Source organism: Pungitius pungitius, chromosome 6, assembly GCF_949316345.1.
Source record: "Pungitius pungitius chromosome 6, fPunPun2.1, whole genome shotgun sequence".
In the NCBI taxonomy this organism is placed as follows: Eukaryota; Metazoa; Chordata; class Actinopteri; order Perciformes; family Gasterosteidae; genus Pungitius; species Pungitius pungitius.
Genome location: NC_084905.1, coordinates 2,171,266 through 2,195,609, shown reverse-complemented (window position 1 = coordinate 2,195,609; position 24,344 = coordinate 2,171,266). Strand labels below are relative to the sequence as shown.

General features: G+C 44.9%; 2 protein-coding genes across 2 annotated transcripts in view; one reads left to right on the top strand and one right to left on the bottom strand.

The window, feature by feature from the left end:
• The window catches only part of mrpl23 (mitochondrial ribosomal protein L23), a 31,215-nt gene extending 30,256 nt beyond the window's left edge, over positions 1-959 (bottom strand). Inside the window, exon 1 of the mRNA XM_037451254.2 lies at positions 832-959. Coding sequence (XP_037307151.1) covers positions 832-851 — 20 coding nt within the window. The 5' untranslated portion in view covers positions 852-959. The remainder of the gene's footprint in view (positions 1-831) is intronic.
• A 4,462-nt stretch (positions 960-5,421) lies between these two features.
• Positions 5,422-23,561, top strand: si:ch211-236l14.4 (SITS-binding protein). Its single transcript, XM_037450678.2, has 11 exons — positions 5,422-5,890; positions 5,987-6,625; positions 7,831-8,002; positions 15,102-15,309; positions 15,521-15,671; positions 17,572-17,769; positions 17,912-18,180; positions 18,379-18,515; positions 19,205-19,326; positions 20,915-21,094; positions 21,177-23,561. The coding sequence occupies exons 2-11, from the start codon at positions 6,155-6,157 to the stop codon at positions 21,348-21,350; spliced, it is 2,082 nt and encodes a 693-aa protein (XP_037306575.2). The 5' UTR covers positions 5,422-5,890; positions 5,987-6,154; the 3' UTR covers positions 21,351-23,561.
• Positions 23,562-24,344: the final 783 nt, after the last annotated feature.

The following is a 24,344-nucleotide window of genomic DNA, read 5'->3' as shown; positions in this document are numbered from 1 at the left end:
TGCACACAGTTTTCTAGAATCAGGAGATAGAAACATTAAAAAATAAGTTGCCAAATTCATTTACCTCCTGATAAGATGTGACTGTTTGCATGTGACCTGCCTGCTTGTTTGTTTGTTTGTTTGTTACATGACTCTAGCTGCAGTGCTCCAATCGTAAGTAAATTATTAATTTGGTAAGAACAATGCTATTATACCAATAGAAATAAAAGTAATATATGCTTTAACCAAATGTTGAGCCCATTTCCCACCATCTCCCAAGGGTTAAAGCTATTGCAATTGAAGACAGAGGCATACAAGTTGACATAAACACAAAGATGCTTATGTCACCTATACATTATATTACCAAACCAGACATTTAAATACGTGTATTGTAAATCAAATCAAGCCAAATTGCAATGGCAGCACAATATAACTTTGAAGTGAAAACACTGAAAGAGCATTCAACGAACTGGATGTCATGGTAACCCGCACAGTGGCTGCAACGTTGCTACGACCTGACCGACGGCTTTACGGTAGCATGTTTGTAGCACGGCTAGCTAAGGCTGGACTCGTTAATAGTTGCGTGACGTCCTTTTAACAGAGGTAGTGAGCACACAGAGAACTGATATAAGCACGCCAACAATGTGTATAATACATGGGGAAAGCTGCCTTTCAGTCGTGCGGGGAGGGCAGCTGGAAGGCTAAGACATGCTCAACTCATGTTAGCTGGGTCTGCTAGTTCACCAGTCGGGACATGGAAGCGGACTGGCAACGGTTTAACGTTATCTTTACCTAGGACGTCCTTTGGCGTTTTCACGCCGAGAAATGAGAATTTGAAAACTGAACACTTACAGGAGTCGTGTTACTGGCATCACTGGGAAGGTGTGTTACGAGACAGCTGTCAGGTAACGTCAGTTATTTTGTAGTTGTAAGGTTGTTAACGTTCACGCGTGCAGTGACGTACTTCCGGGGACATTCGCACGGCGCATGCGCAATGGATGTGCACCGTGCCCTTGAAGTAAACTTCACAAGTCTGCAGAACGGATGCATTAATGGCCTGCGACTTCGTATTACGAACTCAAAGTGCCCTGCGGGTATTAATAGCACGCACAGTAAACAGTTACAATAATGGGAGACGATGGTTTGTTATTGAAGACAAACTTGTTGATAATGATAAGTCAATTTGCCGAATGTTTCCCAAATGTATTCATTCTTCCACATTTTGTCGCACAATTTAAAGTAAATTATTTGATATACAGGAAAAACATGTTTATGCAGATAATATGTAAAAGGTTTCATCTTATAAAAAAAATAAAGGGAATTTCCCCTATATTGACCAACTCCTTCATTCTCCTCATTGGACAACAGCGGAGTTTGTACCCTTTTTAAAAATGCCTCCTTGGGAATGTCCTTACTTTGTGTCCTTTTTTTAGGGCACATATGATGAGATAGCAGCAGAGGGAGACTCAGTCACATCTCTCAGACACAGCCACTATGACTTGCATGCAGTGGGGCAGATAAGATAGGAGAGGAGTGAGTGAAGGCCCCCTGAGTGGAACATTAATCCCTTGCTCAGCCGGTTCAGAACTGGCAGGAAATGGACCACACTGACAGCCCAGACGATGCCAGGAGGGGAAGTTTCCATCAGTTAAGATGCCATTGAGAGGGTGTGTAAGTGTGCTTGGTCGTTTGATCATAATGCAGTTTTTGTCATGTTCAACAGGTATTTATCACGCAACATCAGAGTGTCATGTCATCCCTATACAGTTCTCCAGTGGAGTTTCTTTTTTGAGACTCAGAAAATAAATGTTCACTGCCATCGGTTTCCTGATATTGAGGCAGAGGTGGGGGGATTTTTTTTTCAAAAGCTATTGTAAGGTGTAATGGGCACTGCATATTATGCATTGCTCAATTGCTCAATTAAAAACAGTTTTTTTATTGAATTTGATTAACCACCCTTAATGGTAAAGCTGTTCCAGTAACATTGCCATTTATGTATGATTTAACAGTAGTACAACTTATTATCCTTTCACTTTCTCTGAAAAATTATTGTCAGTGCAGAGTATGGAAAAATGGTAAGATAAAAAATTGCCACCCCTGTCAGCCTTTGCAAATTTAATATCACGTTATAACATTTTGGTTTGAAAATCGAGGCTGGAACTCCCATCAATGGCCACAATATCCTTCCAATTAAGTACACCACTGGTGTGCGTGGGAGAGAGGGAGAGGGATAGAGTTAGAGAGTGAACTGGAATGAAGGTTCAGGTCTGGGGAAGTGGAAAGTGGAAAGTGGCTGTTTGTGTCACGGTACAAAAAGGGAGAAAGTAAGGCAGGAGGAGGAGGGAGTGCTCTGACAGCAGAGGTTGATAGACGGAAACAGTTTTGTCTACAGTGGAATTGTCCCGCCAAGAGCGGGTGCTGGGGCCACATGGAAACTTTCTCCCTGCATCTCTCTGCAGCCGGTGGAGAAGTTGTCAAGTATTGAATATCTAAGGGAAGAAAAAAAGAAAAGAAACGGTCAATTGAAGAACCAGACGTGAAGATAGAACATTTTATCAGTTAAAGTGAATTATTTTGCATGTAAAGGGACTATTTAAGCTCATCCTATTAGGAAAGGACCGTGTTGACCATTGAATCGTTTCCCTAAATAGTTTCTTAGCCAAGATATGTAATTATGATAACTTGAGTTTTAATGTACCCAATCCAAAGCGTGCAACAGACCTTCACCTGTTGCATAGAGCTACGAGGTATAGTGGACGAGAAGAGCCGATATCATAACATATCATAACATTAGTGAGAATCCAAGTCCGATTCAACAGTCTGTTGACGTGTGATTGGGTCACAGGCGAGTTTCAGACAGGATGTTTGGGGCGACAAGATGTTAGGATTGTTATGAACCATAGTCAGGGATGAGGAATAGAACTGTGTCGGGGGAGCCAATTATCATTTTTGGCAGGATTTGTTTATGAAACCATTCATCCCTCAATGACAATCTGTAGCAGATGTTTCATGGAAACAAGATTCACATGGCTTCAGGCTGGGTATCTATCAAAGTTCACTGAACAAGTCGATCTATAATCACACGTTAGCTATCGACACTGCATGGCTCTATTGGTCCACCGCTTTGTTCTGGACCCGAATATTTCAATTACCATTGGATGGATTGGCATGAATATTAGAAACCTTATTTCTGGATAGAATGAGTCTAGTTGATCTGTTGATTTACTGACTTTCTAATGTGTCTTTTCTGCTGTCACTGCTCATGATAATGGTCGTCTCCGGACTTTTCCAATAACGGTGCTAGTTATGAAAATTCAGACTCCCCCAGTTTCCTCTGAACTGCTTCAATCAAGCTGACCGGCTCAGCCTAAAAGTGCTAATACTGCTAACTAAGCACAATGCCGGTGGTGCTGAGTTTTTACGTCGGGGGGGAAACCGGAGCGAACGCTCAGTGCAAAGCGCCGGCCATCAGCTGGAAAGGGAGACTCCCAAACACTGAAACACATGCACTGTAAGCCCACCGATGTGAACAAAGCGCAAATAAGCTCTGACAACGACACAAACTCATTCTCTGCTATTTCATATTTGGTACTCATTGCCAAATATTAGCTTGCTAACTGGCTAAACTAATTAATTCCCAGAAGATTTCAATCGTTGCAATTTAGAGCCCTTTCTTGGCTAAATAAAGCAGTCCACTTGATAAACTAAAACATAAACCATTAGCCGCTCTGACCCACACTTAATTAAAGCCATGCCCCTTTGACATCGACACTAGATGAGCGGTCAGAGGTAGTGGCCAGTTCAAGTCAGATCCCTCATTTTTTTGATGTGCCATGTTCACACTCCCAGAGCGAGCGGGCAGGCGGGTGGGTTGGTGCATGCCACGCAGAAGTCCTCTGTCTATTAATAGCCGCAAAGGGATGGAGTTGGGGCAATCTGAATGGCGGGTATATTTACACTCACTCTCCTGGATGTTTCGGGTGATGTCACAGCCCTGACCTCTGACCCAGGAGTCTTTGTGGTCACAAGCCCACCTGAACTTCAATTTCACATGTCCAAGCAAGCGTGCACACCCAAACACGTGCAAACACTCATACATTTAGTACAGAAATATTGCAGAAATACAGCATCAGAAGGCTTTTGAGGCAAAGAGCTGTAAAAAATGTGTCACACTAACGGACAGACAGAAGAATTAGTCTCATACATTCCTGAAAGTTTATTGTTAAATCATCCTCAAAGTCCTAAATCATTATACAATTCCCAGAGATTTTCAAATCAAGTGCATTCGGAATGGGGCGATTAGGTAGAGGGCGCTCACAGGTTCCCACAGCCTTATCCAGTGTCTCTGCCACTGCCAGAGTTATGTGATGCATTTGCATTGGGGGCTGACATGCATAAACGAGGATGGGGGCAACTGATCTTCATGGAATGCCAGCCGACACTCTGCACTGGGATATCTTGTGCACAGCTCCGCGGAAGAGACCTTAACCTACAAACATAACAACATTGTTGAAGCCACGATTGCACTTGTCTTATTTTTGGGGTCTGATAAACTTGTTGTTGGATACCAATAGAGTCATGAACGTGTTATAAGGACAGTGTAGAAATATATGGATGGAGAAACTGGATGCAAATGAGTCAACAGGAGGTGCATAGAGTTTAGGTTTCAAAAAGTTATTACAAAGGACTTGGACTTAGTTGAGAGTCAAGCAATGCTTTGTATTGTGCATTAGTACATTGACCCAGCACATTTGTTTTCAAACAGCAGTCTACCTATGTTATGCTGTTAATATAACTCATGTCACAATGGATGTTGACAATCACAATGCAAATGTGTTCCACCTTCGACCAATCACACATACCCCAGCAACATTCCTTCCCTCAAATGTCTATTGCACATTAGACCTTACACACTAGCCTTTCGATATACACATTGATCTAGAGTCCTTCCTTGAATCCACACGCGTTGTGTGGCTGTTACAAAAACATGTTTTTAATCCGCAGTAGTTTAGAGATTAGTGCTTCAAATTATTGCTAGACTGTGTCATTTGCAACATGTTGAGATGCAGATTTATGGTATTTAATGCTGTACATAAAATGGCCAATCACATCCACTGCATTATATATTTATTCCCTACAAATATTTTTAATGAGATATTCTTTGTTGGATTTGAACAATATACATGTTTTTAATTTAAGAGGCAACTGGAACAAAAACAGTGTTAAATACTTGGTCAAGATGAGAAGAAAGCACTGGCCTTGGAGCTCCAGCGTTATATATTGCTAGAAGACAGGTGGTTCGTCACACTTTGTAAACTGAGCAGAACTGTCAACGCAAACTGTCTCAAAGCCAATTTATCCTCGACACGCAACCAAGTTACCGTATCCAAGCTAAATGCAGCGTAAACACTGGCGACGCCTTGAGCAGCTCGACTAATGAACCCCGAGATTTAGCAAATGAATCCAAACACACGTGCCAAGAACATTTCACTGCCAAAGTGGCCAATTGAAAGCACACGATCGAGCGTGGATAGGGCATGGTAAATGACGCTCTGCCCGTCTACCAAGCCACCGGATGTCTGGTTCCCCGCAGTCTTTACGCACGGAGAGCGCACGGAGAGTTTGCAAGCACGCATGGGGATCCCTCCCTCTCAGGCTGTCCGTGGCCTCCTCGCCCCGGCCGGCAGTTACAAGACTCAGAGTAACCCTCCCGATCCCCCGTTTCCCTCTCCCTACCATTCCTCTGAAGAAAAGACCCGGCATTACGTCAGAAAGTGCTAGGCAAGCAAGACCGCGTCTTAGGAGCTATTCGTAGGCATTGCTGCCAAACCCGGCTTCGGACTGCTCACGCGCTCACTGCAGCCAATGCAATTCACTAATGCAACTCTTTTAAAAACAGCACAAGTATGTGGTAAGTCACTTATTTATTCATACTGTTTTGTTTCCTCTCTTGGATTTTTTTTTCTTCTTCTAAAAGCGTTCCTCACATGACAAGTCACTATTACAGGCACAATTGCGCAGAACAACTGGTGTCGGCAGAGTAACGATAAAGAGTCGGCTGTTTTACCCTTTTACTGAAAAGACCATGACATGATGAAGCAACGGATGTTTTTTACGCACAGAGATTTCTGCAGCATTTTTTTGTCTTTGATTCTTTGCTGATCTCAAAGACAACATGCCCCACGCTCGAAATAGGAACCCTAGCCCCATCCCAGAGGTAACATGGGACACAGGACTGAAGGAGATGAACGAGACCTGGAAAGGAGCTATTGCCTGTCTCGGGGTGGCCATCTTCTTTGTCATGACCATCGGGATCATATATTGGCAGGTGGTGGACCAGCCCAACAAGAACTGGATCCTTAGGGGGACATTTAGCGGATTGATCTGGGAGAGAAGAACCCGCTCGCTTGTCATACAGACCCTAACGGAGGACAAGACCTTTGTGGAAATAGACGTCGGAAATGTGGGGAACCCCGAAATCGAGGTTTCCTTCGTGAGGAATATGTGCTGGTTGAATAAAACGGAGTTCTGCTATACGTGGGACTCTGTGGCCGAGGTGAAGATCTCGCTGGAGGTGAATGAGGAGACGGAGACGGAGTGTTACAGTATGACTTGGACGCCGGTGCACTGCCATGTGGAGCTGAAGGTAGGGCTTCTCTCAGACGCAGAATATTGCAATATAAGTGCAAAGAAAATGCATTTTTTTGGTGCACTTTAAACTTTACTTCTCAATTTGCCGTTTACTCAGTATCCATTGTCATGTGATCGTATATGACTGTTGGGATGTTAATGCACAAAACATCTCTTATAAATCAGCTGCACATCCCACCGTCTAGACCCTACGGTGTTTATTCTAATATACAAATACAAATATTGGCTCATTTGACTAAAGTAAAAAAAAAATAGGCAATTATATGAAGTTAGTTCAATTCTGCTGGATTTGTCGAAATAACATTTGAAGAAACGAACACGTCCACCACATCCTGTTAAATGATTTGAAACAATATACAGTCATGGCGCTTGCGTGATTAATTTGAGCTGACATGTAGCCGTAGACCGAATAAAAAAATTGCGTCATTCCCACATCCTTTCCCTCTCTGCAGCCATTAGTTGTAATGCTTTTTTCATACACAGTACTGACTGTACTTTCCGTCCAGCTTAATTATCAAAGGCCGTATAAGTTAACTATCGGGTTGTTTGGGGGGGGTTAATCTGTCCCCACTGGAACATTCCTCGCCATAACTCCCTGTCATGTGGCCACAACTGCTCACAGAAAATCTTTCCGAACTAAAGACGCCTTTATTATTTTTCTTCTTACAATTTCCCCAAATCCCGCCCAGCGCCTCTCAGGTGACCGGTTGGCACCTGTTTCGAAGCTCCTTAGCAGAGCCCTAGAATCGCTGATTGTGAAATAAATGAGCTGCCCCCCCCCCAAACGCGTAGAGACGCGGTGAGGAAGGACAAGCTTTCCATTCGAAAACATTCCTGCCATCAAATCCCTTCTGCGTGCGATGCTTTTCTGAGACCGTCTTGCGTGCCAGCCGTTGCATTTCGCCCCGTTCCCTTCACTATAATGTCTGCACACAAATTGTCATATTTATTTATCCTAAATTGTCGAAGACATCGAACTCTGGGAACACAAATCCTCCTCCAGGAACAAGATCCAATCCGCATTAGGTTAATCTTTTTATCGTTTCTTCCCATTCTCCCCATGTGGATTTATTATTTATTTTAATCGGTCAGCATCCATTTGATGTGTTCAGTCGCTGTGTTCAATCTGTCTTTGTGATTTTAAATCCCTCTCGCCCTCTTCCCTTATGTGTCTTGACGCCGGTCTTTGTTCCCTTTCAGGACTGCTTCTCCATGACCAACGTGTCATGGTACGGCGGAGCCGGCGTCCGGGGCCAGACCTGGCCCATCAACGATCAGAACGCCACCACGCAGCCCTTCGTCGTGAGCGATCTCAAGGACAATCCCTCCGGCTTTGGCTCGGCCCTGGAACGCTACTTCCTGGGCTCCTCAGGTGAGAGGTCGCTGAGGGAACAGTCGCTTGCCTCGGCTAGTGGAGGCTCTCATCTCGTTAGCGGCGAGTTCCTCTTCGCACCTTTGTCGTCCCCCCCCCCCGTTACAATCAGAAAGACCTTTCCAGACGCGTCCAATGACCCATTGTCAGCTGTTGCTCGGCACTTGCCATCGGTGCAGGGTCGGCACAAGGGCTTCGGATATCCGAGCCCGCACCAGGGGCGCTGCGATGAGCGGCGCGAATCCCAGGGCATTAGGGAAGCCCTGTGGATGTTGTGGAGTTTTCTTACCATCCCCCCCCACCCCTCCACCCCCACCTCATGCACGTGTTTGTTTGTTGTTGGAGCGGAGACATAAATGGTTACACTGCCTCCAGAACCAGCATCCCGCTTATCCCGCTAACAGGATGTAACGCAACACTGTCTGTGGCATCTTCAGTTGATTCAATTAGAGATTAGAAACCACCTTCAGCATCTTAAATTAACTTTGATGCGGATGGCGAGGTAATTGCCCTTTGTTTCTATTTAAAGGGCAGGTCTGGTGATGGCTCGGCTCACTCTCGGAACTCATCAGGCTATTTTGGAGTTATTTTATCCTGGTGGCAAATGGGGCGTGGAGGGGGGGGGGGGGACACTTGCAAATGTGAATGGTGATTTCGACCGCTCTTAAGTTGTGTTTATGCAGTTTGTTTACCGAGCTTCTTCTTCTTCATCTCATATGAATGCAATACTACCAGACATTTCCGGGTCTTGCTCTACATACATTCCTTTTCGGTTCTGTGGGGAATCCTGCGCCTGTATGTGTGCAGTTCGTGGCTACAATTGCCAAACCGCTCAAGATTTGGGGCGAAAAGGTGAGACGTCAGCGAATGAGGTGACACCAATCACCCATGTGACCTCGCTGATTGATTCATTTACATACTGGGAGAAACAAATGCACATGCAAATGCACGCATGCACACTTTGGCATGTTACATAACGCAGGCTTGAACAAGAGTCACATGACTTAAATCCCCTTTTCCTGTAAGAGGACAGCAGTATTTAGCAGGACCCTGGTAGCCTTTTTTTTAAGAGAAAAAAAAGCCCAGGTGAGAAGAGATCCCAATGAGAACAACTGTTTGAACGTTGCCAAGTAACCACTCACAGACACACACTCAACCTATCGCCAAAAACGGATGCTAAGCAATGACCGCGATGCATGTTGGATCATCAAAGGTTTACTTAACATGATATCTTGCTTCAAAGTTGAAGGATGTTTTTCTTTGGCTCCTAGATTTATCATAATGTGCCACATGAGAATTGTTTTTCACAACCGAATGACGTTTTATGGCTGCTTTGCTATTGCTAGGATCAGTGGACATTTTTTTTTATTGATAAAAAAAAGTCATTTGAACTTCTTCTCTCATGCATGCAGCCCATGCAGACCGCACAATGTGGATTAGCACGCTTCACATTTGGCTAACGTGTCGAGAATACATCGTCCCCATTAAGAAAGGGTTTAACCATCAAAACCTCAGGGTGTTGTGTTGCAGGTAGAGAAGCGATATTTTGTTGAATTGCAGTAACACAAACCTGGTATCTAGGACTGATTCTCTATCGGCGGGAGGATCAGCACAATAAATGGAGGGCTGTGCAATCCAATGAAGCCCAGCTACTTTCATGTAACATTAGAAAACCTGCTGTGTTGCTTTTGCACCTTTCATAGTCAGGCAAATTGTGTTTGGATACTATTTCCATTTTGTACATAATTACAGAACACAATTTCAGTTGTCTGATAATTACTGGCATCCACAACAATTTGCATCCTCATTTCAGGTGATGGTACATGGTCTATTCTTGCAATCTCATTTTTGGGTTATGCGTATTGCAACTTCCATCAGATCTGCTGGTTCTTGAACTCCTCGTTGATGAAATCCTGTAAAAGCAGCGCCAGCTTCTGCTAAATAGCCACGTGCATCTTTGCTGCTGTGCATGTTGGATTGGTTGGAACGCCCAATGCCTTTCCTCAGTTCAGTCTGTAAACGCCATAATATATTTGACTGCACCAGCTGCAATTGCCATCCTCTTTTTTTTCTCGTGACTCGCTGGAGCTCATTTTAAACTGCAATATTGGACAAACGATGTGTTGGGAGTCATCACTGTGTTATTGTTGTGGGACAGGAAACAATTACAGCAGCGTTTTGGGAGGAAAACAAACCGCCGTTATGCGTGGATAGTAAATGGGGTCATTATGGGAAACTGTAGGTCTGTGCAACAGTGTGAAAGCTTGATTTGTTCCTGGTTTCAGCGGTGAAACATTATCAATGTTTTTGCATGAAAACAGATCAAATCTAATTTAATGCAGAACATAAATATCACAGAAAAATATAAATAACAACTAATGCAAATCTTTTTTTTTAATACCCATGTAATGTCATTGTTGTCTTTTTTTAGTAAAATTCTACAGAAAAAACAGCAACTGGGATTTCCATACTGTTGGTATGCAAAATAATGATTTTATTAAAACATTCACTGTATACATATATATATATATATATTTATAATGTATATGATTATAAATGCGTCCCGTTTCTAAATTAGTTGCATGTGTGCTTTAACTTGAATGAAAAAAATAACTATGGTATATTTGTGTGGCTCAAAACATATTTTTGAAAGGCATGGAGCACTCGAAGAGTCACCAAATAGCTTTATTTTGGTTACATTTTCATACAATTACCGGGCTGAAATCTTCGTTTCAGCAAAAAGCCTTAATGACGCCGCCCCTTTTTCACTGAAAACTGCACTGTGGGTAACAAACTGCAGTTTTAATGTAATGTGTGTGTGTGTGTGTGCGCGTGTGTGTGTGTGTGGGACCTGTCTCCACTGACGGTTAGGAATAGCAGCACATTCTGAATGTTGTAGGCAACATGGAGCTGTGACAGACGACTGACTGAGCTAAGGACACGTCCGGGGACGCAGAGCCACAGAATGAATACGTACTGAACTATAGTAGCTGACAAAAGCCTAATTTTAAAGAAGAAACAAGTTGAAGAAGAGGTGGCAAAGCGAAGCGCAGAGTCAAGGGGAGACGATACATGCAGCTGTGCAGAACAGTGACATCTGAGAGTGTTGCCAACTGGAGGAACTTGTCATAGCCCCACCTGTCTTTATCCATACAAAAACAACTGGGATACTGAGAACAGATTAGATATCAGTGAAGCCACTTCCTGCATTACAAATATAACAGGGCAATAGATTGTCCCAACAATTTGGGGGCTTAAACTTACATGTACTCAACTGGAGATGTTAAGGATGCAATGTAGTATCGGGTTCACTTGATACAGTAGTGGAGGAACAATTCCATTAGTAACCAATGGGGACTTTTTTTAAACCCTAAATATTTTTTTTTAATTTGAAGGTAAAAACACGCCAGTGTAAAAATCCATTTAGAGGTATTTCTTCATGAGCGTTATTCATAATCAGCGGGTTCTCCTTTGCATGCAGATACACATCAAAGTTTCCCCAACTATTCGTTACCAATAATGGCTTTTTGTTTTCATAATACATGTGACAGCTCTAACTTTTGATTCAATAAAAGTTATTTATCCACTGACCCGTCATAGTGAGCGTCAGGGTTTAGAATGAAATACAATTTTAGGTACCTCTCGCTCTCTTTATTTATCTTTTATCTACATCGATCATTTTAGCATCATTTTTTCGAAACTTCCCTCTCATCATCACCAAAGAGTGAAAACGACTTTCCACTATGGTCCGCACTGGTGAGCAATCATGAAAGAAACATAAAACATGCCACTGTTAAGCAGCAGAGTACAAAATGTCCTCAGAAAAGATATTATAAAAAAGCAATCATTTTGGCAGTATTTTTGATGAGTCCTAGCATTTTCTCTTTGAGGCTGTTATGTACATAACAATAAGGCGTGGTGGACTACACACCAACTCTCTCCTTAAGAAAGGTCTAGTACCAAATAATAATGAAAAGGGAAAGTTTGTCGTCTCCTTCGGTAGTTTTTTTAAAAAAATTTTTAAGGCTATGTATTTCCTTCTCACTTTCTTTGTCTTCGTGCCATCCCAAGATCACCGAGTCACTGGTACACAAGACATAAATGCTCAGAAAAACAAGCTGCCCACATGTTACACCACAGGTCACCAGAAGGTTCCCCCGGCAGCTGCCCCAAAACCTTAAATCTTTCAGGACGAGCAGGAGGTGAAACACTTTAACAATGACTCACTTAGCCGATTCAAGCTTTGTTAAAAGCAAGCTGTCATCTCCTGTAAAGAGACCTGTTGCATGTATGAAAGATTTTCCACAGTCTTGATACCTAATCATTTCCATCAAGGACAAGCAACAGACAGCAGGGGGACCTTGTTAAATGGAGCGTCTGTCCACTGATGTAATTAGTAATTATGTATCAGCTCCGTCTAAATGAACACAACACACCATCAGTCAGCTTTGTTTCCTTTGTTAAATGCAATAAGCATTTCTTTCATTCAAAGAAAGACCAATTATTGTAATGAAGTTATCTGAAAAAGCTAAAACTGCATTGCTCTAATAGTAGACAGACCTTGATATTACATCAAAGTACTTAAAAGTGCAATATATATTTACATTTCTATCTCCGATATTTGTGCAGAGCACAGGGTCTCACACTTGAAAAAATTACAACTGATTGATGATAGGAATTGAAGCAGAGAAAGTCTCTTTAGTGTTTCATTATTTTTTCAATAAGTGCAATTGGAAATTTACTACAATGGCAACATCCCAGTTTTGTGGCCATCAATTTCTTGAGGTTGGGCACAGAAACTAAGTTTCCATTGTTAAAGGAATGCACGCTCGGACAAACACACACTTGCACGCACACACACATAGTTACTATACTTATACACGACTATACTTTTTATTACCCCAGTCTGTTAATCTGCACAGGTGTCATAAATAACAGTATAAACATGACAGGTAAAAGAGTTCAGCCCATCTGGACAACAGCCGCAGGGAGTGAGGAGGCAGCGTTTTCCACCCTCATGACCAGCCACTCTCTGAGGGCCTGGGGGCCACATTAATACCTCCCCCGACCCATCAGAAGGTGCACGGGGTCACCTCCGCTGCCACCTCCAAACGTTCGGCTCAGCCCGAGCCAGAGGAAGTGCCAGACCTTTATGGTCCAATAAGTCCTGCTCTGTTTTTTCTTGGAAGTCTACAGTTTCCCATTAAAGGGTGCGTGTGTGTGTGTTCGTGTGTGCGTGTGTGAGAATGCGCATACACGTGTGAAGAGGCGTCTCAACGTTGCTTGATTTGTGTGTTTGTTCAACTAAAACTAAGGCATATGTGTATCAAATCTTTTTTTTTTACCTTTGCATATCTGCTGCTTTGAAGGTGATGTTTTGCTTTTGAGAGAGAGTGGAAAAAAAGTTTGGAGTGTTTAAGGAATTGTTCTAAAAATAGAGGTCCTTCCTCTTGCTTCCCCTTTAACTCCGGTACACCCAGCCTTGGCTGTAACTCTAGGCTTCAAACCTGCTTGGCTTTCTTTAAATAACACTTATTGATTCCCCCTTTCTGTGTGTCACATTCATCGTGTGATACCGTTGCTTTGAGTAAACACATGAGGCCGGACTTAGTGTATTTACCATTTTAATCTGCAGGTTTAGTCGAAAGAGAAAAGTAGAGCTGTTTGAACCGGATTGTCCCATTTCCGGGAGACCCTACATTGTCATTTTCCGTAAAAATTCAATATGACTGAAGGAGTCATTCAACTTAAACTTCACTTTCCACCCTGTGTGCACTTTGGTGAAACGCACTGTTTGCAGCCTGCTGCATCTGCACATCACTCTACGAGGTTGCACGGTGTCTGGTGTACTCTGATCGCCTCTATTTCCACTGCCTGCATTCCACTTCCATCCATCCATAAAGCTACAACATTTTCCCCACTGGCCCATTTTCTACTCCACTCTGTGAGTACGTTACTGACATGCGCGTATTCACGGCACCTTTGCTTTACTGCGGTTTGAATATTTATACCAGTATTTTCAGGGAAAAAAAAAAAATCGACATTTATCTGCCATTATGAATCTATAACAAGCAGTTGGGAGGTGACCTAATACCTCGAGAGGGGCAGCTGAGGACTTACCAGTATCTCTTTGACATTATCCGTTGCAAACACGTGATAATACCCTGTGGTTGAATGCTCGTCCCTCGGCTTTTTGCACCACTTTAACACTGATCTCTCAAACTATTAATCTGATTATGGACCGGTACGTGGGGGGAGCTGCCTGTTCCTGGTCCCCCTGCCTGCAGGGAAAAAAACAGTAAGCCCATTGAAAGACGGAGACGGGGGGGGGGGGGGGGGGGGAGCCAAGCCCTCGGGCCCGGTTGTCAGAAATAATTATTTTATTAAAATCTTGTGCACTAATCTGTTCATTGATCAGCTCCCCAAATCCCAGTCTTGCTGGAGCGGATTGCGCACAGCGAGGTAGACCCCGGGGGGGGCTCTGGTCGTCACTGGACCGGTACCCCCCCCCCCCCCGGGGAGTCACGGCGGGTGAGAAACGGTGAGGACAGCGTGCAGGGGTCACCCGAGAGGGACAGGGCAGCTACATCTGCAGGCACAAGTATCTGCTTGGCGTTATCCTATAATCCCGCGCGGGGAGGTGGCATATATGCTCAGTGTAGGAGAGAAAACGCCGGGTTGAATGAGCGAGGTGCTCGGCAGTAAAAACCCTGTCTTCAATGTGACTTTGGATATGCATCCCGCACTAAAAGTTGCCAACAGTCCCGGTGTAAACTCATCTAGCCGCATGCTGCCATATCTCATTCTACAGAGTGTTTTTCTCACATCGGAAAGAAGCGATATCCGCTGACACGGCCTGCACTCTAGCCTCGGGCACACTCCCTCCGTCCCACCGTCTCACCGTTACTGTACACAGGAGAGGAATCTGACAACGGCCCGTCTCGTGCTTCCCACTGCTTTCCATTGCTTCGCATCGAGGCTCCGCTTGACGACCGGTCCGGAGTGACGCGTTGAGACATCCGATTCACCGAGGCATCAATGAAGGAACTTGTGACCCAAATCCCTGTGCTCCCTCCCCTGTCTGCATCCCACCACACAGGCGTTGCCGTGTTTGTGTCTCCCGACGTTCCCCTGCAGCTGGGGATGGACAGCAGACAGCAGTTCTGCCTGCAGTCGCTCCCCAGTTTGGAGCGTCTCCCTCTGCAGTACACCGTGTGCGTGGCCCGCGACGTCAAAGCCGCTCACCAGGAGGCAGCGCAGCAACTCTCCCGCCACAGCAGGGAGCTGCCCAACATGGACGTGCTGTGGTCAGTTCGAAATTTCACAATCCACATTAGCGGGAGAGATTTCCTTGTCGGAAGGGCGATGTCTGTTTTGTCCCCGGGTAATAAGTCCACAAGTCAAACAGCGGTGCGCCTGGGCGAGACCGCTGTGTTTATTTTGGTGGTCACGGAGTTCTAATTCATCCAGGTCGCGGAGAGCAGCAGGTTTTGTATGATCCCTCTGTGTGGGCCGCAGGCTGCCGTTCTGGAAGCTGCTCGCGTACGTGGATTCGGGGCCGAAGGTGGAGAGGGAGCTGAGGACCTTCTCTAATCGTCTGAAGAGACACCAGCTTGGGGAGGGAGTCATCAGCCTCAATGAACATTCCACCACCCTCCTCTCCGACATGGTACGTGCTCATCACCGAGCTGCCTCTACTGAGGGAAGAGGACAGTCATTTAGATCAAATCAAAATGAATGTTATTGTTTTAACGCAAAATAGAACATATGTAGATAAATAGATAGATAGAACATTAGATGTAAGGTATCATTTCAGGGGGCATTTTTACACTATTTTGAGACCAAATAGTTTCATCCGAATCATCCGACGCTTTAAAGAACAGTATATCCTTGGCCTTAAATGCAGATGTGCACAGGAGTATACAGCACGTACAATAGAAAAGCTGGGGGGGGGGGGGGGGGCGACGTTCTTTTGCTCATCCTCTCGTGATGCCGTTCTTGCTCCGGGTCCTGTAATCCTTCTCCTCAACCATCCGGCCTGCGAGGCTCATGAGGCTCAAAACCTGTCAAGGGTGAGAAGATGAAAGAGTTTTTTGGAAATGGGCTTCCAGAGCTCTGGAGACCGCCAGAGAGCAAATGAGGGCGGACAGCTCCACGCAACCGTCACAAAGTAGGAATAAAGGTGTTTCTGTGATTGCAGACCCTGCTACCTGCAGGCCACTTTTGGATTATGCATTAGGCCATGTGAAGGTGATAGATGTTGTCGAATATTTCCATAAAACTAGTAAAAAGAGAACGGTTTTGTTTCTTTTTTTTTACATACATACACCACGTAATACGTTTCAGGTATTGTAAACTTCATGATCGGGACCACATCTTGGAAAAATAAAATATGTGGTGTTAGCTGTTGGTTTAAAAGTTGTTGGGAACATCTAAGACAACACCTGGTGATGTTCCATTTCAAACAAAATACATCCGAGCGAGGACCAACAGAGACTCTGCGGACCGACCTCGGGTTGCTCTGAGTTTGGGAGCCGCGGGACGGCAAAGAGTTGCGTGTGTTGAGATTAAGTCGGGACGTCAGCCAAGACTAACTTTTAGTAAGTGATCCAGATGGAAGACACGAGGAGGTTGAGGACTTTCACACAGTACATTCATTCCAAGAAGATGAGATTATTATGCTTTGGAGTATGCTCCTGTTACCAGTTAAGAAGGTCTGAACTGGGGAGGAACAACACATTCCAGTTGATGGATGACATTTTGTTTCCCTGAAGCACAATCACACGTTTTAGGGCACATCAAACACATTTTGCTAGTTTTTTTTGTCACCCAGTTCCTTTACACAAAAGTGACAAATAATCAACCAAACGAACAGTGCTGCACAGACTTGTACTGAAAAGTCTGTGGCCCTGCACGAGTGTGACCTGCAACAATGATCCTCTGTAAAAAATAAATTAGGCGTCTCTTTCACTCCAGTTTTACAAGTGTTCATAAATTCAGACTAAGTCAGACTGCACAAAAAATGTTTTCAGAGTTTCCATATTAGTTTACAATTGGACGCAGTGGACAATTGGGGTTATTAATAAGTTATTACCAAGATCATAGTTAATGCAGCTTTTTGCAAACCCAGTTTAAAAAAAAAAAAGACCATATGCTTACTTATGTCTTCATTGTGTACATTTAGTTTTAGTTTTAGAAAAGAACCAAAACAAAAATTCAACATCAGCAAGAAAAAAGTCCCAAGAAGTTACATAACATGTGCCAATCGACCCTTTCTTCCCACAGCTGGTTAACCCCCTGAGGTCAATCTTTGTGTTGTTTAAAGGTTGAGTTCCGTCGAAATGTTCTATGACAGAGGTCATATAGATTACAAAACAATGTGTCCGCATGGGGAGATCTATAGGCCAAAACTAAAGCAAGTGTTCTATATATAAAGATATTTGTCCATCCTACATTTAAACTATTCCATCAGAGGGTCAAATGATGTTGTGATTGTCACGTGATGCTGACACGAGGCTCCTTCACTAATGCAAACGCTGAGATCACAGTGTGTCTCTGTCTCTCTGCAGGACCACGACTACCTCAAAAGCAGGAAAAGGGGGATGACCAAGAGACTGACCAGGGACCTCCCACTTGTCAAGCTTCTCAACATTTCCATCACTCTGTCCCCTTTCCTGGGCGTGGACACCACACAGTTCCACGCCTCCCTCTTGGACGGCACCCAGGCCTACTGGCTCGGTCTCCCCTCGGCCCCTCAGGGACACCTGGTGAGACACCTGAGTGCTGCTTTCCAACGGAATAAAGGCCGCTTCCTCTGCATTGTGATTGGTCCATTCACTGAAAACATATTGACGTCCAGGACAGAGACCTTCGTAGTTGTGTATAATGATCTCCAATCCTGTACTCCAGATCCCCGTGATGAGTCAGTGGCGAGGAAAGTTCTGCGTCAAGCTGAACGTCACCAACCCCGGAGCGGTGAGCTGGTTCCTGGACAGGGTGGGAGCCCTGCAGGCCCATCTGGGGATGGAGTACGTCATGCTGGAGGGGGGCGAGGGGAATCTGTTTGAGGAGCAAGTCCTGCGTCCGCCGCAGACTCTCGGGGGAGACGAGTACATCGGCCTGCTGGCCGACCTGGCCACACGGATCGGAGACTCCACCATTGTGACGGCGGGGACACGGTAATGGAGCGTGTCATCATCCTGGAGCGTGTCATCATCCTGGAGCGTGTCATCATCCTGGAGCATGTCATCCCCCTGTCACACTGTTCTTTTAACCAATGCCAACCAGCCACTGTTTATGGAGGAGCATTATTATTTAATTTATATGTCGGTTATTATTAGATTTATTTCATAATGATGGTGCTGTTTGTGTTTCAGCTCAAACCACAAGCCTCTGTTCGTGAGGATGACCCCCATGCAGTCAGACTGGAGCCCAATGGGCCTGAAGGGCGTCATTCCCTCCCTGCTGCACCACACTCTGCTGGGATACAACTTCCTCATTCCTGATGCAGTAGGTAATACCACAGCCTATGGGTCACTTTTCACACCTCTAATAGTATATTGTATTTATGTCTTTTTTTAGGAAAACAAACTCGACTGTTATCTCTATGCCCATGTGACCGATCCATCTGGGTTGCTAGATGTAAGAGACCAGAATGCTACATTTAAAGACTTGTGATTAGACTGTTCTAAGGTCCGCTGGTAGTGACTGTCAGCAGATCAAATCAAATAGTGGGATGTCTTCACATGCTGGTGGTTTTCATACCAATCTTAATTGTAATTTGGGTTTTCTGCTATGAACATGTTTACATCCTTTATTTTTTCGAAAAACTCGACTGACTGAATATAGCTATTGTCACCCTGTCATAGACTCTCTGTTCAGGCGCCGGCCCTTTAAGCCTTCCTCCTAAAAGCCAAGTCGAGCTCTGATTAGCTTGCATGGAAACATGGTGCACCTTTTAGAACAGTGGTTCTCAAGCAGAATGAGACTCATTCATTCTCCGACCATCATTCAGCGCGTTACAGGCTTTTCCTCAGTGTGGGTCGTCCAGTCTTTGCCGGTTTCAATGAGTTTCAAAAGACAGTTTGAACTTTCCGTATCTCTTTAATCACCAACCTCGTATTTTCCTCTTGGGTATTTTGACAATTCAACAATTATCTCTGCCTGTGTCCATCTCCCCCCCCCCCCCCCCCCCCCCCGCAGGTGGCTCTCTGTCTGGAAACCTCGTCACGGATGAGGAGTTGTTCATTCGTTGGCTGGAGATCGCTGCTTTCCTCCCTGTTATCAGCTTCCACACGCCGCCCTGGGTCTATGACGAGGACTGGGTATGTCACCAGAACGCCTTACATCGTCCAACATTAAGATGTGACAGCAACGGCAACAACAAACAAACGAGGCGCGCACTCTTTTCCAGACTAGATAGAAAGATTTCAACTTGCAAGAGACCAAGTGAAGTCATGTGTGAACGCTGGATAATCCCTCCTTCTAGCAGACTGGGTTAAGATTGCTTATGAAATAGAGGAGACGGAGGGAGAGTTTATTGACCCAGCAGCCTCTTCGCAGTTTTGAGGGGGGGGGGGAGACGTTCCCACCGGTGTGTTTGCAGAGGAGCATGAGTTGCTGCTGAGACCCGGTCTATCGGATCTCCGACCTGGCAGCAGGAGAGGCCCGTCCCTCTCAGCTTGAAAGAGAGAAAAAAAAGAAGAAGAAATACAGCCTACTATCTCAGTGTCTAAGTGTCGTGTGACAGATACGGGGCGACTTCTCACGGCTCGGGTTCCTGGACACCAAGATGGTTGGGGCTATTTCTCCCCCTCCCCCCCGCCCCTCCCCCCCCCCCCCTTCATGGCTCGCTCTCACTCATCAGGAGGCGGAATGATGAGGAATGAATTTGAGGAAGTCTTGGTCTTGAGGCGTCGTGGAAAAATATTTTTATTTGTGACAATTAAGATTTCCATGAGCAATTGACTAGCGCGACAGAGTGGGGATGATGCACTGCTTCATTTCCACCAGCTAGGCAGCGAAATATATCGGTTGTGACTTGTGTTGCGTGACAAAGATAAAAATAGGCCTTTTGGAAATCAAGACGTGTGACAGCAGCAATGCTTCAATTTATGAACTCGGATTAAGTGAGACTGAGAAGAGTTTTTTTTAGAGGAAACCAGATCGCCGCATTGAAAATGACGAATGAGTCTTTTTCAGTTATTTTTATTGGTGTAGGTTGAATTTGACGCTCTTCTATTTTACAGAATGGGTAATACTTTGGTCACCGAACGGGTCACGGCAGCAACCAAAAAGTGGAGTCAAATGGCAACGCAACCTCAAACCCGCACACATGCAACAACAACATTTCAATTAGAGAAAGATTCCCTCAAACCTACGCTGGCACTTCAGGCTCATTCCAACAAATGTTCTCAATCCCAACTCATTAAAAGACATTTTTGTCTTCGTACAGTAGATGCGGTCAGGTTTTTGTTTTTGTGTCATGGGACACCGATGGAGGATGTGACCCTTCCAGGAATCAGCTGTTTGTAGTTTGGACAGACGGAGACAGGAGAAAAAGGCCGGGACGGTGCGGAAAGCCACCGGGTTCCGTCTGCATGGGCCACAGGTGGCACAAGTGGCTTCAGCACGCCACATGGTCCTGAATCCTCGAGGGGGGGGGGCAGGTGGCTCCGTTTGGGAGAGAGAGAGAGGTTTTTGGTTTGCTGTTTTAGTTTGGACTGAATAGTTGGACAAAAACAAATGTGGTTCTGGGTGGAAAAAAAAAGACCCCTAAAAGGGATTTATTCCTCAGCTTACGTTGGACATGGAAACACTTTAAAACACGGAATAATGAAAATGCACGATCGAACCAAAGGTACCGTAATCCCCATGATGTCATCAGCTCGCCTCTCCATTGGCGACCCGTAGGTGTTGAACCTGACGCGGGCCTACATAGCGAAGCACCAGAGCGACGTGGTCCCGCTGATAGAAAAGTACGCGCAGGAGTGGCGGACGACGAGGAGCCCCGTCTACCGGCCCGTGTGGTGGCTCAGCCCCAGCGACCCCGTGACCTTCACCATCGACGACCAGTTCCTCATCGGCGACGAGGTGACTCCGTGGCGTTCCGCATCCGCGATCTCCCCGAGGTCTGGATGTGTTTGTTAACCCAGCCCGATGTGTGCGTTTCCAGGTCCTGGTGGCCCCGGTGGTGGAGAAGGGGGCGGTGCAGAGGGATATTTACCTACCCGACGGGGGCTTCCAGTGGCAGGACAGCCAGAACGCTCGGGTGTTCGACGGGGGGACGTTCCTCCGGGACTACCCGGTGCCCTTGGAGGAGGTGGCGGTTTTCTTACGGAGGAGCTGAGGTCACGTGACCCGACGAGTCACCCCCGTTGCGGTTTTTCAATCAGATTCTTTTGTTTCGTTTTGTTGTCGTGCTGTTGTCAAATTGCACTTTTCCACTGAAGACCATTGACCTTGTCTCGAGGCTTGAGATGATATGTAGAAAGATGTTTTTTTATACTTGCACTTTACAGTTCAAAATGATTTTCTTCTTCTTCTTCTTTCTGTGAACATTTCTTTCTTTCTTTTTTTTTTTTTAAATGATCAGTTTTTACCTCTAGGCTGATTTGCTTCTGGACTTTAAAAAACATTTTTTGCTTCGTCTGTAAAAAAAAAACCTGCGTTTACACACTGCATTTCTACAGTCTTTACATTTTGGACCGCCTGCTGGCCTCTCTTGATGATGAGGAGGAACAAAGCAAGCCCCCCCTTTGCTTAAAATGAATCCCTCAAGGAGAACGAATCACAGAGAGCTCCGCAGAGAGGCTTTTACTTGAACTTATCAGGCCAACGGGCTGATGTTTAATGAATGTACCTCCTCTACGGTCATCACACACAACAAACTATCCCCCTAAAGCACTTATTCTTTAGAGTTTAGCTCCATGTATCGTGTTTGTTGGACAATTCAGACTGTCCTTTAGTACTGTAGGCCGGATGAGCCAATGTAATTGGCACTCTGGCTATATTTGAGTTTAGATAGATGCTACGATTTGTATTAAGCTGCTGTGCTGAGGGCTTTTAAATAGGGCTGCACTTCTTTTTACCAAGTCTGTCTGATGTTGAGTTATCAATGGTCTAAGTCAGGGGCAAACGGAGTTCTGAAGAAAGCCTTGTAGACAATGCCACAGGTCAAAATGAGACGTCTAATCGGACAGTTTGACACATAGAGAAACGCACCGGTTTGATTACCTGCAGATAGTCGTCAGGTGAGAAGACTGACAGCTGCACTGCTGTCACGTCTGTGAATGAGTAAATATCAAGGGAGCCGCTTGGCTTAGCAGCAGTGTTCAAAATGGAAACACGGGGGAACGGCTACTCTGGTCCAGAGCTGACAAAATCACACTCAATAATTAGAAACTTATATTTCTTGAACGCGTATAAAAAAATAAAAAAAAAAGAATGGGGACTTTAGGAGGGACGGACTTTTTCTTGGACAGAAGCGGTGACTGTTTTCTCTCGGGAAGGCTTTCTATTAATCGCACAGATACAAGAGATACAGATACACAGATACAAGAGATACAGATACACAGATACAAGAGATACAGATACACAGATACAAGAGTGGCATCAATACAAGGAAGCAAATAGATGCATTTCCCCAAATGACTAACTACACCTCAATAAAAGACAAAAATACATAAATAGGATGCATTCGTATGTATGACGTCTTACAGTGGTCATTTAATTTAACCACAATTGAATCCCAGATCATTGAATAAAAGGACACAGGGGTGTGGTGGCCACTTCACATGAACCTTGATAAGTTACGTGGTCACATTTGCATCCATCACGGATTACTTGTGGAAAATATTACTTTTTTTTTCGTGCTTTAAACTAACTGTAAATGAGATAACTGCTTTTCTAAGAGTAAATATAAACTAGGCCATGGAGAAACCCCCATGACGCCGCCTTGCTCTATGTAGAGTTAAATAGTTGCCTTCTCTTTTCACCAGATAATCTTAAGTGGCCGGCCGTGATGAGGCAGACCCTGAAACCTTTAGTGAATGCTTTTACCACTAAACGAACTGTGTGATTTTGATCCAACACGTTCACCGGATCAACTTGAACACTCAGGTACACCTATAAGCTTATCAAAAATCACCAAATGTCTTAGTGCAACACAGTATGTTGTGAACACATCTACGTCTTAATCTCTCCACAAAAAACTGAATGTACAATAGAGAAACTGTGATTTCACAACAGAGCCCTTCACGCGAGGAGCTTTTCTAAATCCTGGTCGAATGCTTTGAATTCATGCTGTTCTTATGTTCCCTTACAGGTTGCAGAAAGAAAAAAAAAAGTGTTATTGTGTTATTCCTTCCCTCCATAGACTGAGCAAATCATGCTCCTCAATATGCCACTCTTAAATCTGGACTACGTGCATGTCTGGATTATTGCAGTATCCGCAATGTACATAATACGATGACTGTGCCATTACAAGTGTTTTTCTCATCTCTAAATCAGAGAACTTAGAATGATAAAGTCGCAATAAAGTTTACATTTTCTTACTTCACTTGGGAGTAAATTAAGTTTTTGTGTGTTTAAAGACGTGCTGCAGCAATCACATCTAGTCTTTGACTAACTAACACACACACACACACACACAAGGACCCTGAAAAGAAAGAGGGAAATATGAGTAATGAATACATGAGGGTCATGGGTTTTATTTGTGATATTTGTCCCATCCATATCTGTGTCAGCTCGTGTGTGTGTGTGTGTGTGTGTGTGTGTGTGTGTGTGTGTGTGTGAAAGGCTCCTGTTATTAACACCCCACTGGCTTCCGTCTCCCCACGTCAGAAAGTCTACGTCTATGTATCCGTGAACACGCTGACGACTAATATCTCCACTAATTCCACTTAAACCTAATAAAAGCTATTTGTGGATTTGTTGGGCGAGCCGTGAGAGAGGCCCTTCGGGGGGGTGGGGGGGAGGGGGGGGGGGGCTCAACCTCCGCTGAGCTTCTCTTGCTCACCATTCGGTCCTGCTGCTTTAGGGCAAGTCGGACAGGTGCAGCGTCGGCGGAAGGCCTCCAACGCCCGTCACCGAGCTGACCCCCTCTCCGTTTACACCCCCGCCTAAACCGCTTAGAGTCACGTGACACTTGTTTGGTTTTTTTTCCAATCCGGTGATGCAGTTCTCAGCCCGATAAAATGTGAGGGTCTACGGTGGCACCGTGGTTTGTGATGAAGTTATAGTATTAAAGTCCCGGAGGACAGCGCAGAGCCTTGCGTGACCTTCACTACTCTGAACCGCCTAACGTAGCTGCGTTTTCGCGTCCCTTTAATCGGCGTGCAAT